The sequence below is a fragment of the Sycon ciliatum genome, chromosome 9, assembly GCF_964019385.1.
Source record: "Sycon ciliatum chromosome 9, ocSycCili1.1, whole genome shotgun sequence".
Classification (NCBI taxonomy): Eukaryota; Metazoa; Porifera; class Calcarea; order Leucosolenida; family Sycettidae; genus Sycon; species Sycon ciliatum.
In genome coordinates this window covers 3575696-3596675 of record NC_088651.1, presented here as the reverse complement: position 1 = coordinate 3596675, position 20980 = coordinate 3575696, and the positions used below count along the sequence as shown (strand labels likewise).

The 20980-nt window shown below is 48.7% G+C and overlaps 2 protein-coding genes across 2 annotated transcripts in view; both read right to left on the bottom strand.

Annotated features, from left to right (window-relative positions):
• Positions 1-789: 789 nt before the first annotated feature.
• Positions 790-18160, bottom strand: LOC135825343 (uncharacterized; the record flags this gene model as incomplete). Its single annotated transcript, XM_065338079.1, is given in 9 exon segments — positions 790-930; positions 2226-2537; positions 2971-3252; positions 4294-4489; positions 5079-5314; positions 12614-12746; positions 15320-15492; positions 16039-16263; positions 17109-18160. Coding segments are annotated over 9 exon segments (2352 nt in total), but the record flags the coding sequence as incomplete, so codon positions are not given.
• Positions 18161-20729: 2569 nt separating this feature from the next.
• Positions 20730-20980, bottom strand: part of LOC135825110 (tensin-1-like) — a 4319-nt gene continuing 4068 nt past the window's right edge. The window contains exon 3 of the mRNA XM_065337846.1: positions 20730-20744. Within this exon, the coding sequence (XP_065193918.1) occupies positions 20730-20744 (15 nt within the window). The remainder of the gene's footprint in view (positions 20745-20980) is intronic.

Genomic DNA, 20980 nt, shown 5'->3' with positions numbered 1-20980 from the left:
CACATGCACACACAGACAACGTACACACACACTGACACACATGTACATACGTCATGTACATACATGCACGTACATAAACAGATACACACACACACGGCAGTTTCCGTGTCACGTTCTTTCAGGTTTCCCAACTCGAAGAGTGAACCATTCAAGCAGCTCCACAACGAGGTGGTTAGAGTCGGCAATGGAGTACGTATGGATCATCTGGTCACTAGGCCGAAGACAAACCAACAGTTGCTCTGTCATAAACTAACGCACAAGGTTGGTCTTTTGCTGTGGAAAGACGGGCACGTCCTGCTGTGCAGCACTCACAATCATGTATTATACACGCCCAAACACGCGCCCACACATATAAACAAACGTGCACACATACCACACTACATGCCACAAACCACTCTCTCTCTCCCTCCCTCCCTCCCTCCCTCTCTCTCTCTCTCTCTCTCTCTCTCTCTCTCTCTCTCTCTCTCTCTCTCTCTCTCTCTCTCTCTCTCTCTCTCTCTCTCTCTCTCTCTCTTGCTGTCTCTCTCTTGCTGTCTCTCTCTTGCTGTCTCTGTCTCTCTGTCTCTCTCTCGCGAGCGCGCGCGAGCTGTCTCTGTCTCTCCTTCTCTGTTTCTCTCTCTCTCTCTGTCTCTGCCTGTCTGCCTGTCTCTGTCTCCCTTTCTCTGTCTCCCTTTCTGTGCCCGTCCCTCCCTCTATGAAAACAGTGACACACAGAGGGAAGATGTGTACGACCCCCCCCCCCCCAACACGGGACACTTGAAAACACGGGACGGGGAATGTGCTACGTACATCATCGACCGACGTTGCCATCGAGTGTGGGAACGTGCGCATGGACGCACTCTGTTCGACGTTGAGGTCACCGTCGTGCGATCCGCGCGGGCTTTTCCGTCTTGACGGCAACTCCGGGACCTGGTCAACGTGTTCAAGCAACTGCAAAATACAACGTGCAAAGCCAAATAGAGTTGCAGGCTAACCACACATGCAGCTGCATTATTATTTTGATGAGATGACAGTAATTTAGACTTCAAAGCCAAAGAGAGTTGCAGGCTCACCATGCAGCATTATTTGATGACGTTAGAGTAACTCAGGTTACGTTTGGTTGGTCACATTCCCAAATGGGAATCACTTGGAATCACTCGGAATCATTCTCGCCCGTTTGGTTGGTCAAAAAAGTGCGTTAGGTTGGTCACATTCCACATGATTCCAGAATGGGAATCGCTGAGAATGATTCTTTTTGGAGAATGATCATTCCACCTCCCATGCTGGAATGAGCATTCTCATTCCGGAATCAAAAATGATAATGGCTGCCACGAGCCAAACAATGTAGCAACAGGTTCAAGTGCCTCAAATCATGCACTCAGAAGTACCATGACTCTCTCAAGGAAAGAGTCGGGTAAAAGAAAAGACAGCCGCCGTTCCACAACGACATCATGGAATTGTTATATCAAGTGATTCCTAATTGATTCTGACGCGTTAGTTTGGTCAGGTGATTCTTGCCGATTCCCATTCCAGAATGGTTGTAAGCTTACACATGCACACACACACACACACACACACACACACGCACGCACACCTCAGACCTCAGACATGCCCATCGCGGAAGCGATGATAGCGAACAGCGATGTTAGACATAGCAACTTGTGCTGGGATTACACCATTCAACAGCTTGCAAGGCTGATGAATTGACCGCCACTATTTTTAGCCAGGTATCCACCACACAGCTGTTTGAAGTGACTTTTTCTGGCCAGTGAATCCCTATTTTTCATTTTTCCATTTTTTTTTCTACACACACACCACACCACATACTCTGGCATACACTGGCTGTTGGTAACCACCCAGGAGAATGAAAGAAAAGTCAGGAAGAGTCCGAGAAAGAGAAGAAAGAAGTGTGGGACCATAATAGTCGGGAATTGAACCCGCAACCTCTCGATTGGAAATCGACTGCACATACCACTGCACCATATGGGGCACACACACACACACACACACACACACACGCACGCGCACGCACGCACACACACACACACACACACACACACAGTGAAGCATTACCGGAATTGGATGTTGTTACAGTAACTTTAATAGACTACAAAGAAAAGCGGTGACCTGGGTGAAAAAAACATAAATTATTACCCCCCCCCCCTTCCTCTCTCTCTCTAGACCGGCAAGTAAAAATCAAACATTCTCTGCATACAGAACAAGTCCATGGCTCTCTCATCACTCACATAGCATGACGCCGACTTGACAGCATCGACCGGCGGGAAGTGCAGCTGGCGCTCCGCGTTACTGATGGTGTCCTCCAGCGAGATCAGGTCGGAGCCGCCAGCGGAGCTAGCCGACATAGTGGACTGCTGGTGTGTCACTTGCGTCGAGTGCGCGGGCCGTGCTCCCTGATTGCCGACCAGCGCGATCGACTCGTAGCCCTGGTTAACAGTTCCAAGAGCGCTGTTCTCCGATACCTTGACGGGGATTTCCCTCTTGGGCGGACGCTGCACTCCGCTCGTGACACCGAATGAACCAACACGCCCGATCTCCACCTGTGGGCAGGTTGTGTAATGGGACACAAAGGACATGTGCATGGTTGGACGGAATCAAAGAAACAGACAGCACTGAGCTTTCACTCATGTACGGATCTACACGAGCTACACAAATGCGTACACATTTGAAACACATGCAAGCAGTACAGGGATGCACATGCAAGCACACGCACGCACGCACGCACGCACGCACGCACGCACGCACACACACACACACACACACACATACACACCTTGACCTTTGACGCCCATCGCCAGAGGCGATGATAGCAATGCTACGGCAGAAGCCATAGCAACTTGTGCTGGGATTGCACCATTCAACAGCTTGCAAGGACACACACCCACACACATACACCCACACACACGCATATTTGAATGCAAGGACATGCACACACGTGCACACCCACACACTCTTGAAAGGAGCTCTACGTACGTCTGCCAGCTCATCATCCACCTTCCCCAGCGACCCCTGAATGGAGGACTGAACATCATCAACCCGCTCGACCAGGACAGTATCGTCGTCCTGCTCCACCGTGATCAGAGAGTCCTCAGAGATCTTGGGCGGAATACGAGTCCTGCCACGCACAGACGACTTCTGCAGGGGGCTTACGACGGGTGACGGTTCCTGTTTGCTGGACGTCTTGCTCGGGAACAGTGGTGAACCCTGGAAGGCACCTGCGTCGCTAGAAATCTTGCTGCCCAGAGCTGTAGCGATCTACGGAGACAAGGCAATGAAAGACAAGTATACGGTTACACTCTTGGCTGTACCAGAAACTCACCACAGCACTGTACAATGCCCCTAATCAAACAAAATACAACCGAGAACTTTGCCATGGCAAGCTTCTACTTTAGTGCCAGTATTAATGACAGTGCCGGGCTTCGTAGTCAGAGTATCATTGGTCTGTGCGAGTGCTGATTCTACCAATGACAGGCATATTTTACTTTTTGCCCCTTTTCATCTCTCTCCGCTTTGTACAGTGCACATACCGAAATACTGAGAAGAACTGGACTCTCCGGAATGTAAGCCACACAGATATTTTTGGTCACGAAATACAGACATCTACCCAATTTATCACCATTAATTTCACCATCGTACTATAAATGCCGATTCATACTTCATGTCGCGTACGGGAAACGCGTCGCGAAAAAGTTGATCTGAGCTCAACTATTTCGCGTACGGGAAACCGTCGCGCGATGGGTTTCCCGTACGCGAGATGAAGTATGAACCAGGCTTTAGTTGCACCGACTTTTTTTGGGTGAATTACTGGTGTTCAATAAAAGTGCGACCTATACTCGGGAAAACACAGTACATGTACATGTACATATACCCGCATATTAAAGCCGGGCTTATTCCTGTAGAAGCCGATGTCAGGGCTAGGCTTCTATTCACATCAGGCTTCCATTCAAGCCAGGTATTTCTATGTGTGTCAACACTAAAACCAGGCTTTTGCGGAGACAGTGTATTAAACTTGTGATCAGGCTTGTATTCAAAACAGGCTTCTACTGTGGAGGCAGAAAATTTCGTCGGTCAATAATTTCGTCCAACTCCAAAGAAAAGGAGTTCGTCCGGTTGAACATTTCGTCCATGGATCATAAGAGTGTATAGAAAAGCTGGACAAATCGACATTAGTCCTACATTTAATTTAGTCCAAAAACTCCTTGGACGAAAAAGACGAAATTAAATTCCAGACGAATATTTTTTTTATGAGACGGGCTTTCTAGAAGACAAGACGGTAGCACTCTTCCGCAGACTCACCGTGGGATCGTCAATCTCGACCGGCGGCGGCTGGAAGATGAGCTCCACGCGGGCACTGTCGGGAAAGCGGCGATCGCTGTGCGCGTCGTCCAGCTCGGCCTTGGCCAAGACCATGCGCTGGTCACGCACTGCCGCACACGTGTGGAACTGCAGTCGGAAGATGACCTCGTGACCTGTGGTACGCTTGTGAAAACATCTGAAGAATACAATACAACACACAAAACACAAAACACAACAAATTAACAACCGTGGCATGTGTATATGTTGGACTCGGTAGACGATTCAAGCTCTATATGAAGTCCAGCACCCTGTAGAGTGTTTATATAACCTGGGGATGTGAGAAATAAACAGTGCGTCCCCGAGCTGTGCAGTTATTAATTTTAGATATACAAAGCTGACAAACAGTGGAAGGAGTGACCAACTTGTTGTCTTTCTTGTTGTTTTTCCTTCTCCATGTAGCTGCTTCCAGCATGGTAAACGACAGTACCATGGCCTTTTCAGATTTTCATTGTACCTATTTGTAGTACCTCCCGGGATCAGTATTTTCCACTTGAAATAATATCCACCCCAATGCCTCATTCTTAGCATTCTTTTATTCGCTTCCATGTAATTGGGCTTATTGCCAGTTTGGTATTGCGAATTCAAATAAAAAACAACAACAACAACAACAACCAACAGTTAGAAGCTCAGTAATACACAATGAACTTTCATGCAGTGAGACAGGAAGACACACACAAACACGCGCGCACGCACAGACACAGACACACAGACACACTGTACTGTACCTGATCATCACGTCACCGTGGAGTACAAGAGGCGTTGCCAGCTCAAACACGACGCGCTTCTTGAGATCAGCCTCGCTGCCCGGTATGACCGTGAGAATGTCGGACGTATAGACCACCTTGAGATCTTGATAGACCCGGACATATGGACGACAGTAGCCATGACCGTCAAAGTTGGGAATGCCGTGAATCAGTATGGCAGACAGGTAGAGCGGTGACTTTGTGAACTGGATCTGACCCTACAAGAAAAAAACCATACGTGGTACGCACAACAAACCCGATCATGAGATGCATAGCAAAAAAAATGCTTGTCACATCACGCCATAGTATGCGATACAGAACAACCTGGATACAAGACGGAATTGGAATGCTCTTCGGCTGAACAACATGCACAAGTTATCCATCACTTTCAGACCTGATTTCATCTGATTTTTATGACATCATGGTATACACATTATATTATATAGAGTGGCACACCAGCGCTTGTGATGGCACTCCATACAGAGTAGCTCAAAGGATGACGTCATGGAATACTCTAAAGCTGAACAGCATACATAAGCTATTCATCACATTCAGGGGTACAGTAAAAGAAGATATTTTCGTTGGTGTAATATTTTCGGTATTCTCCTAAATCGGCGGTTCGGTGGAGGGAAATATTTCAGTAAATCTTGTTTCCTGGTAAGTGTGCTAGTACTAGTACCGACATTTTTGGTGCGTTTCATTTTCGGTAAAAATTTCAGCACCGAAGTTACCGACAATAAAACACCGCCGAAAACTTCTGCTTCTACAGTGCATGTAATTCGAATGACATCATCGTGTATGGTCTGTATGGAGTGGCACACCAGTGCTTGTGATGTAACTCGCTACAGAACACCTCAAATGATGATGTAATGAAACCCTCTCTCTATCCAATACCCCACAGTAGAGCAATTACCCGTCGAGGCATAGCTGCCTGTCAGTAACAGGTCCCGGACAGGCTACTAGCGAGAACAAATTGCTTGACAAACTACAGCCTGCACCAGCACCAGCAGCAGTACAGCATAGAGACAATCACATTTGGTACCGTAGAGCAACTGTGACAGCACAAGCCAATCTGTTGGCTCCTTTCTCTCTCATGAAAATACAGAGGTTGGAAGAGAGAGAGAGAGAGAGAGAGAGAGAGAGAGAGAGAGAGAGAGAGAGAGAGAGAGAGAGAGAGAGAGAGCTGGCGTCGAGGTTCAGCAGAACTGGACGAAAGAGATGCCACGCACGGACAACTTCACTGCGAAGACTCTCACAAACAGCCCAAGCAGTAGCAGAACGCCAGCAAGTTCTGGCAGCTTCTGGACAGATGAGGCAACTAGTGGATCAACATAACCATAGGCTTTGTCCTCTCGTCGACTGGAACTGCTCACAACACAGCCATCAGCAGCAGCAAAATATGCTGTTGAAAGCACTGACCAGGACACAGTGGCCTGACTGATCACGTGGGTAATCTGCTCAACGTCTGGGTAGTACAAACACTACACTGCAGAGGTAAACTGGCTGACTAACTATAGTACTACCTCAGCACAAGGACTACTACCAGTACCACATGAATTTCCCACCACCTACTCCCAACTCTCGCACGTAGACCATCGGATAAGAACAGGACTCAACACACACAGCAGCAGTAGCATCAACTGGCAACAAATGGAGATGCAATGCAACGTGGCAGGGGCAGATCAGCTTGAGAGAACGTCAGGTCACCAGCCAGATCAGCTGAGCTTCATCTTGAGGCAATGTCTTGCCAGGCCATCAGCCAGATCAACTGGGGCACGGGTGGATAAATATCACGAGACCCCACGACACAAAGAGCACAGACCCTGCTAGAAAAAGGCACCAACTGTCACTCGAGCAACACCACTGTAAATGGAACAGAGTGTTGACTGAACACCCAACTGCTACTCTGCTACTCAACTACTCATAGAGCAGTAGCACAGTGCAGATACAACAACAGTTACAAATTACACAGCAGTCAGCAGTCAGCAGTCAGCAGTCAGCAGTTGTAGTAAACTCACACACCCATCAATCACTGCATAGTTTTAGCAGCATCAGCAATATCAGCTTCAGTGACAGGGGCAGCAGGGTACCAGCTGTCAGGCATACACGTACACACACACACACACACACACACACACACACACACACACACACACACACACACACACACACACACACACACACGCACGTACACGCAGAATCACAATCACAGCTATTGCTGTTGTCCTGCGCTACAGCACTGTGTCAGCCTGTGCTTCAACACCCAGTCAGCCAGTGCCTGAACACTCCGACATCCCAATGCAACAACACATACTCGCATGTTCTAACAAGTACAACAAATAGTCTTGAACCTGTGCTGCCACAACATACTGCTCAGCTGCAGCAACACTCTACTACTTCAAAGTACCTATACATACCTATGCATACCAGTTAATGTACTGCGTACTGCACACTGCAGCACAGAACACCTGCTGATCACAGCTGCATTATGCATACTGCACACGGCACACTCCACATTGTGTGTATGTGTGTGACACTAGTGGGTCGACAGCCAGGACTCTGCGACTGTTTGGTGCATCTCCCACTTCCTGTGCTCACACTGACTGACTATGCTAAATACACACACACACACACACACACACACACACCATCTGTCTGCATGCAAACGCAAGGGACGGCCACTGCAGCTCATAATAATACATGTACAAGGTACTGCCCAGTGCACGAGATTACACAGCAATGTACATGTACATACATGGAGCCGGTGGGCTGTTTGCTTCACAACATCCATCTACAGACACTACCCAGCTAATCAAACACACAGTCCGTACAGCTACTACTCCCTTCCACGGGATGTGCTGAATACCAAGCAGGTTTACAGACACTGGGTCAGGGATCATGATAATGCTGCCCCATGAATGGCCAGCAACATCTTGCTCCACCTGTAGCTGAGAGCCATGTGATCCAGCCGCAACAATACCTGCTACCCATTCTACATTCCAGTATCTTTGGCTTTGTTTGGAAGTAAAATAAACGCTACGAAACGAAACAGTGAGACAGAGTTGGAAAAGCTAGAAATCACAATAATTTACAAAGCACAACCGAATAAGGTAGTGCCACAGCCACACTGATGCACATATATGGCAAAGTTTACCGTAAATCACCATTACTCACTACCATAAGAGGCCACCAGTTTTAAGACCGACTGATCCGGATGTGACAACCTATTGATCTGGTCGTGAAGACTGTCCATCCACTCTCTACCAGCCATACACGTGGATAGTGGCTAAACATGGGTGTATCTATTGATACTCTTACCCTCCAGAACTTACGGTGACATAACATTATGTACCTGATGTACACACGTCAGCTACAACATTCGACTCGCGGTACGCCACACACTTCAAGCTCGCGCACGCGTGATAAGCTGCACACCTTTTTTTCACTACAGACTGCCTGAACCTGTGCGTGTATTTATGCAGAATCCATGTCACTCGCTGGCGATGAGTACCCCACACGCGATATGCCATGTACTGTGATAATAGAAGCACTCGCGACAAGCCAAGCAATCGTGTGCATACCCGAGTCTTCACAATATTCTCCTCGTATATGCGAGAAGTCATGCGATTTCGTTCCCAGCACCAAGCTAGCCACCATGGGGTGTTCATTATAAAGACAGGTTGGAGAGGACAAGAATATTACAAGTTACAACAACAAATCGAGTCTTGTTTTCCTATGAAACACTTCTGATAAAACCAGACTTCCTGCGACTGCAATTTCTATCTGGACACTTTGAAGTCGTGCCAAACACTGGCCAGAGCTCTTCTGCACGTACGCATGCACACACTATGTACCATGTATACGCGGCATAATACGCCCATCGCAAGAGAAGCACGCAAATCTGCAAATGCACTGGATGTGCAGCCACAGATTTTCTCTTGCACACACACACACACACACACACACACACACACACACACGAACACACATGTACACACACGCACCATGATGTGACCAGTCACGGCTCGGCACACAACATGGAAACAGCACAGGAAGTGGCCATGACACATCTGCACTCAACACCTGACGGACACCCTGCAACACATATGTGCATGTGTGACATAATTATTTGACATAATCATTACGGCAGGACGGATCCACGTGAAACCAAGAGAAAATAAGCTCCCAAGAGTGTGCAACTCTGCATACAGGGTCTCCGACGGCGAAAACTCACATCACGTGTTCCAAGTACGACTTGTAATACATACAACAAAGGCTAGCGTGCCCGCAGCCTGATCACGCTGATGACACGCATGAAAGCTGAGCGGGTTTCTGTGAGGGAGTGCTGTTTTCAACTCGTACTGGTCGCTAAAACTGGCTGGGAATAACGAACCCGGGTATAACAGCTCGCGAAAAATGACACAATCTTCTGACCAAGTGACCATTTGTGATCATACTGCCAACATCACGAACAATACTAACTCGCAGATAACAGGACTTTCTCATGCGCGTTCGAGGGTCGCTATTTGCAAGGCCGGCTGTTCTCCTATTGTCTTGTCATTGTTTCAAACCTTCATCATTGTTGTTGCAGCCTGACTCTTATGCATCTATTCCCAGCCAGCAAGTCCGATTCAGTCAGCCAGCGAGGTTGACTCACCACACAGCCAGTCAGTCAGGCAGCCAGAAACGACAGCTAGCCAGACTGAGTTACCTACCTAGCTGGTCAGACAAAGCTCCCCAACTAGAAAAAGTCAGCTTCAACCAGCCAGGCAGCCAGCTAGTCATACTCAGCTAGGCCCTGAATCAACCTGTCAGCCAGCCAGAATGAGCTACCCACACAGTCAGTCAGATTCCATAAGCCAGTCAGTCAGCCATAATCACCAGCCAGCCAGCCAAGTCAGTAAAGGAAAGATCTGATAAAAGACATTGACACGTTGAGTACCACCCACTAGCCAAAGCACGGTGTCAGTGCAGCATTGAGCAAGTAACACACAGGACATCCAATCTCATGCTAGCTCAGCCTTATACTGGAATACAGTACATGTAAATGGCGTTTTGTCACCAGACAAGTACCATACTTGGCAATGTGCTCCAAACGAAATAATTGATGTCGAGCGTGTAGTTACGGAAGGAAATATTTACAAATACGGACATTAGGGAGGTTCTGCTCTACGTGTTGGGAACGCGACGCAAAGAATCACGCGAACTTTCTTCGCGTTCCCGTAACGTAAAGAAATGCTGTTCTGCTCTACGTTTCACCTAGAGAAGTCACGTGGAATGTGTACTGGGAATTTCCCCTTCCATATTTGGCCGTTTTCTGCATGCAGTTGATCGATACCCAGCAAATCCGTACGCATTTTCTCTGCGTGTGCCACAACGTAGGGAACCCCATCTCCGCGTAGAAATCTGGAGCCAAAACACGCGAAGCCGTAGACTCTAACCCAGACACCTCCTCTCTACGTGATTTCTCTACGTTTCACGTATAGCAGAACCTCTCTAGTAAGAACTCAGATGGCGAGCCAAGGCAAAACAATTGTAACATAACTACTGCCCACAATTTCCATGTTACCGGTACAAATACGGCCATCTTGGGAATAGAATAATGAGTTCGCTTTGGAAACTACACTGGCTAGTGATTCGGTGCAAAGCACCTAAGATGACAACACCCGTATACACTCTGATACAAGCGATGGCAATGACACGATCACGACGTTCTCTATAATCACAATCTCATCCATCAAGTACAACCAAGTGTATATAAACCAGTGTAAAACTCAATCCGGGCCGGGGAAGCGTGACGCGTCGCCGTTCGCTCCACTTTCGGCATCAAAGTACGGCAACAACGGACGCCATCAGTCATAGTGATGAAGTACAGCAGTACATGTACAATTGGAGATCACAGTTTCTATGACTTGTCAATAAAGATGTAAAGAGTGATTCCCATTGTCTGCAAATCATAATAATGCAGAGTTGCGCACTCTGGTTTATGTATCCTGGTGCATTGCATATACAGTACAGCGACTGGTGTGTGTTAGCCAGACAGGTTTCAGCAATCACGCACCCCTGACTGGTCTCCAGTGTGTGTGTGTGTGTGTGTGTGTGTGTGTGTGTGTGTGTGTGTGTGTGTGTGTGTGTGTGTGTGTGTGTGTGTGTGCGTGGGTGTGCGTGTCGGCCGTTGGGCGGTTAAATTGCCAATTGAGTCATCTTTCAAAAGATTCCTTTTGAAACTCTCTCCCCTCTCCGCGGGAAGACCAACGTGACCAGCTTTGGCAGTGAGCAAGTAGTCCCAGCCAAGTACACGATGTCGTACGCATACTAGACATACCGTGGGTGCGTGTGTGTGCACGTGTGTGCGCACACGTGCGTGTCCGATGTGAACATTCAACAAGAATCAAAACACGACGCAGATACCAGGGCAGCTGGCACTTTCTGTATGTGACACCACTCCAGGTCTACTCATTAATACACTCTTTACAATACATACACACTCGTCATGGCATCACATCAGTGTCAGCTAGAGAGACTATGGAGCAGATGCCAAGACCTGTCACTGGTTATCGTCAATGAATCATCCATGTACATGCACACAAGTTACAGCTGCAGGTCTGGCCAGACGAAGACAGCCCAGCCCAGTCCATTCTAGTACAACCCATACATGCACCAAAGTGAGCTGCTCACACCAAGAGGACCTGACGAGTTGGCTAATACGGATGCGTTGGCATATACTGATGAATTCGCTAATACCGAGGAGTTGGCTTATACCGAAGAGTTCGCTATTATACTAAACCAACGGTCACACTCATACGTCACCCAGGCACATACACAGAGTGCTGTACTGGCCCAGTAACAACAGTAGCACAATGCTAGTTCGTTGCAACTCTGAGTTTTATGCTCACCACAATGCAATCGCCATAATGCTGTACTGATTATGACCGACGGCTGGCGGTCAAACTCCTCCACACTCCACAGTCGTCACAATGCCTAGTCCTGGCATAGTCAGAGGGCCGCTGGATTGGGCTGTTAGCACAGCAATATTCCCGGACTAAGCCATTTCCGTGATGCCGACCGTACGAGCAACATGTCAGCAGGTCTCCTCCTGCAGGACTTCAGACCAGCTGTACGCACTAAGCCACTTTCGGCAGCATATCTCATCAAATACTAGTATCATGAAATGTAGGTATTTCTCTGGGACAGACACCCATACAGCTGCAGGCCCTTGTTTTCTTGCAGTTATGAAAGCAAGGTTGTCTATTGTATTACTATATAAGACACTGATAAGGACAGACAAGTAGGCATAGTAAACATAGTCCCACAGTGTGGCTCTTGAATCAGTCAGCGGTATTCCTCAGAATAGAGACGAGACTTGCCACGCGCGCGCGAGCGCGCGCGTGTGTGTGTGTGTGGAGAGAGAGAGAGAGAGAGAGAGAGAGAGAGAGAGAGAGAGAGAGAGAGAGAGAGAGAGAGAGAGAGAGAAAGAAAGAGAGGAGAAAGAGAGAAACGCAAACATGGCTGCCTACCTTCAACAGCCATTCAAAGTACTTGACGAGCCTTCTCTGAGACGGTTGTGTCACACCGCCGCACCTATCGTCATAGAAACGCTTCATGGCAAACAGGTCAAGGGCAGCCTCTGCACTCAGGTCATGCTGGTTACTGAAGAGAAAAGGAAAGAAAAATGTTCAAAAAAAGGAGACAATGAATTCAGACAGATTTGAATGGTCGCACATCCCACATGTACTGTACAAGCAGAAAAAAATCATCGGGAATTTAGGGCATGATTGATTGGGCGAATCCGGAGCAAGTGCGCTCCGAGTGAGCGTAATTGTTTGGCCGAATCCGGAGTAGGTGTACTTGGAGTGGAATCCGACCACACCGGCCCCCACACCGGGTGTGGCTGCAGTGGAAATGGACGTTGGCGCTTTTTGCCAGCTTTCACAGAATCTTGGTACGATATGCGTACATTTTGCGTACTACACCCTGGCTTTGTTCGATTGGGCCAGCGTTGCTCGGACCACACCGCCTGCTCGCACTCAGTCCAGATTCGCCAATCGACAACACCCCAAATTTCCTCATTATCGTCCAAAGAATTTTCGGACCAAACTTAACGCTGGACTACCGTACTGTTGCGACAAGAGCCCTCTGTCGAATACTGCCCCAGTCCCAAAGAACCAGTGAAAAAACGAGAGAGCTTGGAAGTTCAGGGCCCTACGCTATGCTTTTTTGCCTTGATGACCTAGAAAAAAAAGCATAGGGATGTTATAAATTCTTACAAATTTATACTTTTTGTTTTTAGACATAACCTGGGATTCGAACCCGCCCCATCGCCCTGCATGCATCCCCCGATACACTTCGCATACATACTCATTCTTCCAAGTTGCTTCACGTTATGATCTTGTATTTGAAAGCCCTATTTGAATATGCATTGTGGCCAGCCGTCTTTGATTGTACGGTACGGGACGGGACAGGTACGGGACAGGTACGGGACAGGTACGGTCAAGGGTAATACGACACCATTTACCGCCTTGATGACGGCAAAAAAAAGAATAGGGATGTTATTAATTTTTCAATTTTCCTATTTTTTTCAGGCATTAGGCCACCCTTTGTTAATTCATTGTTTAACGTCCTTTTTTTCGCGAAAAGGTACGCGGGAGGGCGGAAAAAAAACAAAAGCCCATTCCAAAAACTGGAAACCCCAATCAAACATTTTGATCAGTAAAGCATGTGATATAATTATACAATATTTCTGGGTCTAACGGCACTAGCAGTCATAGAACAACACTCTTTGATGGTACATTGGAGCACATGCCTGATGAATCCAACAAAACAGGTACATAGCATGGAGTTAGCATGTGATGAATTCATTACATCTGGATTTTTACTAGGACAAAAAAAAAAAAAAAAAATTTCACGGTTCGCGTGAGACTCGGCCAAAGGCCCAGTTTTCCGCATCCGCAGGAACGCCACCACCCTCTTGGATCAAGGCGCACTAGGACAAAAGCCAACAAAAAAAGAAAAAGAACACAAGACAAAGGCATGCCCGGGAGGCAAGATTATAAGTTTAAGGTCATGATCGGCACACTGTGAAACTACACAATCATGTATTTACAACTTCGCATATTATTGGTACTACTACTGTCTTGTTTTTTTTTCCGGTCGGAGGCAAAAAGGTACGCTGGCGCGGACGTTAAACAACGAAAAAAGAAAGGGTGGCCTTACCTGGGATTCGACCCCGCGCTATCGCCCTACATGCATTCCCCCATACACTTCGCATTCATACTCATTCTTCCAAGTTGCTTCACGTTATGATCTTGCGTTTGAAAGCCCTATTTGAATAGTGCGGCCAGCTGTATGTGGCCAGCTGTGTTTGATTGTACGGTACGGTACGGGACAGATACGGGATAGCGCCAGGCGTGACACAAACACACAAACAAACAAACACCAAATTAAAGCTGTGTGGACCCTGGCTAGCGCCAGACGTTACTGAAGTAACGTCTTCTACATAGCTACGGGAATAAAGCCCTCTCTTGAATAGTGCCCCCCCCCCCCTCCCCCCGTCTTGTAACCAAGTACATGTGCAAGTTTGGTGTTCTTTTGCCAATGTTCTTGTCAGTCTCATTGCACTGGTGATTTCAGACCCAGTGCGATGACCCAAAGCTTGGTAGCATAAACATCGATCAATTCTCGCTATCAAGTCAACATACTTTACGTTCAGAGGGGGGGGAGGGCTGGAACTAAAAAATTTCGTTCCTAGAAAATTATCAATAATACCGGATGTCCAGGGGCGGATCCAGGAGGGGTTCCGTGGAACCCCGTAAATGTACTACTGGAAGCCACATGCATGTGCCGGTTATGATAATACGTGTATTTATCACTCTCTTAGTATTGACTCCCATAGATTTTTGCCATACCTAAGCAGTCAAATATTCCTGCATATTTCACTCCTTAGGGCTATATTGACCGCTTATATTTGACTCCTTTTTAGCGATTGAACACAGGCTTCGGCTAGTCGTGATAAATCTAATATTGACTTCGTACTTGGTCAGTATAGGAGATTAAAAGACCTCGTAAAAAACCTCGGCTTCGCCTCGGTCTTTTACTCGGCTTTTATTTCCTGTATTGACCTCGTACTCAGTCAATATTAGATACGTATCAGCTATTCAGTTTTGACTAAACTGGAACCCCCCCCCTGTAGAGACCACTGGATCTGCCGCTGGGTGTCCCCTTACCTGTAATGCATGTAGGCCGAGACAACTACACCCGTGCGACCTTTGCCACCTTTACAGTGCACTACTGCTACGTTAGCCAAGTCCGATGCCAACCAGCTGTCGATGGATTTGCAGATTGAGCAGAGGCGGTCTAGAGGTGGAGCTAGGTGATCCGGCCAGCCGAAGTCTAGTACCTGAGAGAGAGAGAGAGAGAGAGAGAGAGAGAGAGAGAGAGAGAGAGAGAGAGAGAGAGAGAGAGAGAGAGAGAGAGAGAGAGAGAGAGAGAGAGAGAGAGAGATAGAGAGAGAGAGAGAGAGAGAGAGAGAGAGAGAGAGAGAGAGAGAGAGAGAGAGAGAGAGAGAGAGAGAGAGAGAGAGAGAGAGAGAGAGAGAGAGAGAGAGAGAGAGAGAGAGAGAGAGAGAGAGAGAGAGAGAGAGAGAGAGAGAGAGAGAGAGAGAGAGAGAGAGAGAGAGAGAGAGGGAGAGAGAGAGAGACGAAAAGACACAGAAGAGAGAGAGAGAGAGACACCGACAGAGCCACAGGAGAGAGACCGACAGAGACACAGGGGGAGAGAGGATATGCACCAACTGGACAGAAACCAGGGCGGCCGTTACCAACAGCATGGATACGGGTAGCAAAATAAAGGAGAAAAGAAGAAGGAGAGCCAACAAACAATGACGAGTGACAAGGAATGACCCAGAATGAAATGTCCAGTGAAAACAAAGCACACAGCACCATACCTGATGGTTGAGCTTGCTCACGTCGTACGAACGCTCCGACACGTTGAACACCATGTAGTTTTCCTTGTGTTTGAGTTTTAGCATACGCGCAACGTCGTTCAGGTTGTTACGATACGTTGCCTCCACTCCGGCCGACGGGAATGACATCGCTATGAGTCGCTCCGTGATGTAGCACAGGTCCAGGTCAAACGACTCGTCGATGTAACGTGCCCGTCCTTGCGCAACCTGGCAAAGGAAGAGAGCGACCACATACATAGTCAGGCCGGCAAGTCGCACACACACATACACGTAGACGTACACACAGCACCGTACAAACACAAGCAGCCCCCCCCCCCCCCCACCACCACACACACATGCATTGTGCCTGAGCGGAAGAGAGCATGCGTGTGTGAGCGTGTGTAACCGTTATCTTTGCATATGTGTGTGTGTGTGTGCGTGCGTGTGTGTATGTGTGTGTGTGAGAGAGAGATTGCAGTTAGGTGCACATGTGCATACACGAACAGCTGAGTTCAGCGATCCTAGTCCAGATTGGGATGCAATTAAAGAGAAAAAGAGAGAGAGAGAGAGAGAGAGAGAGAGAGAGAGAGAGAGTGTGTATGTGTGTGTGTGTGTGTGTGTGTGTGTGTGTGTGTGTGTGTGTGTGTTGTCCTCCGCCCGGTGGACAACACGCCTCCTGGTCTGCTCCTTAGGAGGCCCACATAGCCAGTCAGGGCAGTGGAAGAAGGAAGGAAAGAAGGTGGGTGTGTATGTGCGTGCGCGCGTGTGTGAGAGAGAGACAAATACGCACACATGCGCGTGCACATGTATACGTACGCACACACACACACACACACACACACACACACACACTCACGCACATACACACACACACGTACACCCACCCACCCCCTTCACACACACACACACACACACACACACACACACACACACACACACACACACACACACACACACACACACACACACACACACACACACACACACACACACACACACACACACACACACACACACACACACACACACACACACACACACACACACACACACACACACCTACGCCTGCATACCTTATGCCGCACTTTGGACACAAGACCACGTGGTTCGTGCGGCTGCGGTGCTCTGCTATCCGGCGCACTCTTGCTCACGACGGCTTTATCTTTGGCAGCGGTGGCAGCACGAACTGGCGATACTAGACCAGCGGAGGTACGTCCACACAGCGATGTGTCCTTGTCGACGCATTTCAAATGGCAGTGGAACGAACACACCTGGCAGGTCATCGTGTCCGACCAGATGATCTGGTGGCAGACCTTGCACGCCCGCGGCCTGGACAGCACCGACTTGCTCAGCTGGTGAGCCTCCTGGCGGCCGCGGTCCTGCACTGGACTGTCGGTGCTTCTAGTGTTCGACGACGTTGCACTGTTTGTCCCTTGCCCACTGCCATTCACTCCGTTTTCCCCATTACGCTCACCACCGTCCGGTACTGCCGATGAAGATGGCGAAACAGAATCTCTGCCTCTGGAATTAGCGACGTGATCGGTTTGCCTCGGTACGTGCGTGAAGTCTTGATGACCTGGCGTGTCCTCAGCATGAAACTCGAGCCAGTGGGACTGGAGTTTCTCCGCCGAGGGCAGTGTGACAACGCAGTTCGGGCAAATAAAACCGCTCATCGCAGTGCTGGCGGCAGCATTGCCTGATGCTGGTGCAGCTGCTGTCGATGCCATCAGTGATCTATCCACAAGGGCAGGCAGTATCTATTCTACAGGAATTTTTTTGTGTCAGCTCGTGTAAAACAACCCGCGCCGCTTCCACCATGTGCCAGTACAGTGCAGCGCTGCCAGCACACGTAACACACGCTGTGTGCAGTGCAGGCGACTGAGAGTTGAAGGGCTGGCGGATCAGAGCATGACACCGAGGATGCACGACCTGTAGATCTACCCACGAGATGCTCATCCGCCCCGCAATCTACAAACAGCCAGCCAGCTGCAGCCACCTGATAACAGGGGGAATTTACCAGTCCAGCGCGCACCGCCGGGTTTCACTCGTGTAGAATTTGAACGTTGCCACACAGCAGCCAGCGCTCAGCTCATTCAACACCAGCAAGCAGCTTCGTTGATGCTTTTGCCACTCGCAAAAAAACAAGATCAGATTCTGATGTGAGAAAGCTGCAGCACAGCCAAGGCTAATAACGAACACAGGCCAGTGGCGGACTGCAGAGCTAGCCAGAAAAAAAGGACAGCCAACGAGTCGGCCACATCCAATTTATTCTTGAACCAACCAGCTAAAGAGTCAAAGATTCCTCCAGCTCGAACAAAGCTGGGAAGCAATCTTCTCCAAATTTGACATTTACTTGCCAATGGCCACGAGATGTCTGTGACGTTTTCGGCACAGTCGTTGCATGCCCTCCCCGATTTTCCCTTGCCTGCATGCATGAAACTGGAGGTTTTGTATTGGCATCAAGCGCGCGTACACAGATCAAGTTTATGGACAGGGTTTCCACCGTAGAATCTACGAAAGGTTTTGGAGCCACGTGTTCCTTCTAGTCGTTTTGTCCCCAATATGCCGTTTTTGGAAGGTTTTGCGCCGGCATGAATCGCGGGGCACGTGTCACTTGACTGTTTGGTGGTAAAGTTTGGACCCGTGACCAGGTGACAGTCCATAAAAAGCACTCCCCCGCCCCGCAGATCCCTGCATGCATGCAGCTGAGTTTGTTGTTTTGTAGATTTACACGAATAGAGCAGACTCGTACTCTTTGTATGAACCAGGATGGAGAAAAAAGCCGGGAGGTGCACGGTGAAGCACCAACAGAAACCGAGCTGCGAGTGCGCGAGTGCGCTCCTGTACCAGACTCAAGCTGAGATACTTGCTGCAGCAACAACAAGCGCTGCCGAGTCTGAAGCTGAGTCGAATGGTCTTGGCCCGAGGAAGCTGAGACGCTCCCTTCCTACTTGAATCCCAATCGAACTCGCGCACTTCCACCGAAATTGGATGACTGCGCCCTACTACATGTAGATGGGGATTTGTATGCAACATGTCACTAAAAGCGCCATTTCGTTCTTATAAAAGCAGGGATGACCGCGATTGGCCCATATGTTGTAGTCTTTTGGACGCTGAGTCGACTGGTTTTGGTCCGAAAAGGCTGCGATGCAGCGTTCCTCCTTTATTCCCAATCGAACATGGTCGAACAAGTGGTCACGTGCTCCTGCGTACACCAGTCACCTGGTCACCGTGCCTGCAGGGTACAACTTACTAGCCTGTTTGACCTTTTTTGGGTGCAGTCCTGTCACTCGAGTTGAACCTTCGTGTGAAAGTTGTCGCCTGCTGTAGCTGGGCGTGGTGACCAGGTGATATGGGCACCCAGGAGCACGTGACGGCTTCTTCAACCATGTTCGATTGGGAATAAAGGAGGAACGCTGCATCGCAGCCTTTTCGGACCAAAACCAGTCGACTCAGCGTCCAAAAGACTACAACATATGGTCCAATCGCGGTCATCCGTGCTTTTATAAGAACGAAATAGCGCTTTTAGTGACATTTTGCATACAAATCCCCATCTAGTAGGGCGCAGTCACCCAGTTTCGGTGGAAGTGCGCGAGTTCGATTGGGATTCAAGTAGGAAGGGAGCGTCTCAGCTTTCTCGGACCAAGACCATTCGACTCAGCACCCCGAAGACTACAACTGGTGAAATTTAAATTTTTGCCTTAACTTCCCTTTAAGAAAGCCTTGCGTGCACCACACAGGCACATCAGCGCTGAACGGATCAGTGCAAGGGGTTCGGGCGGTATTCGGCCAACCCCCCAAACTACAAGGCCCTGGTGGTGCTCCACCGCGCTCTGTTAGAGTGCGTGGAAGTGTTCCGTGTGGCAGAAGTATAGGGCTTGAAAGTGCTACGTCACAGCATAGCAACAATTTCAAAAATTCAAAAACTGGATCCACTTATTATTATTATTATTATTATTATTAACTTTTATTTTACTAGGGTGTTTTCCACAGACCTATACTTGGATCCAGTTTTTGTATGGATCCAAGCACATTTCAAGCGGTCTTACCCACAGCATGGTGATGTAGCCAGTGAAACTAACTGGTGGCGAAATAAAAGTCACACCTGCATGCGACATGAGTGGGTTGCTATGCACCCACATACTTAGGCAATAGCAAAGTCACACCTTAGTGGATCCAAAAATAGAAATCTGATGTCAACTTACTACTCCCTGGCCGTTTTGACATCATCACTTTCAAGCCCTATTCACCCAGAATACTGAGAGTATGCAGAAGCTCGGATACTATGTCCTTGCGTGGCGCTGTCGATATGCCCTGGCAAGACCAGAACTGCAAGCCCTGCTCACTCCCGCTGCACCTGGCAGGTCAGGGCCGGCGCTTGCTTGCAGCAATGCAGCCTTGCAGGGGTGCAGTGCTATGGAATTCACTTCCTGGTAGATTCTACCCTGCGTGCCATTCATCGTGCACGCCCAGCAGTTCCGGACGCAGATCATCCCCCACACACTGTAACTGTGGGAAAGCAAAAATTCTGTTGACCCCGCCGCCCCCCCCCCCCCCCCCCACACACACACACGATCTCTCTACGCTGAAACATTTCAAACTCTCATTCTCATTCTCCTCCTCGTTTATAGACATTTTAATATTTTATCCTTATTCTCCATATGGCCGTAGCCATCATCACATTCGCTTTCATGTTATTGGGTTCTTGCCTGAACTCAAATAAATACAACAAACAAACAAAATATTAAACTGGTTTGAGGGAAAGAGACAAACGGGAACCACAAAACAAAGCCAATCTGGCAGCGGATGGAGGCTAGGGTGATTCTGTATGGCTTCCCAGTCTTGGCGGTGAGAAGAGGCGATACGTTTGTATAGCGAGGCGCCATGCTTTCCCATGCCTCCGGTGGTAGAGAAGATGGCTGGGACAAAGCTGGAGTGCTCCACC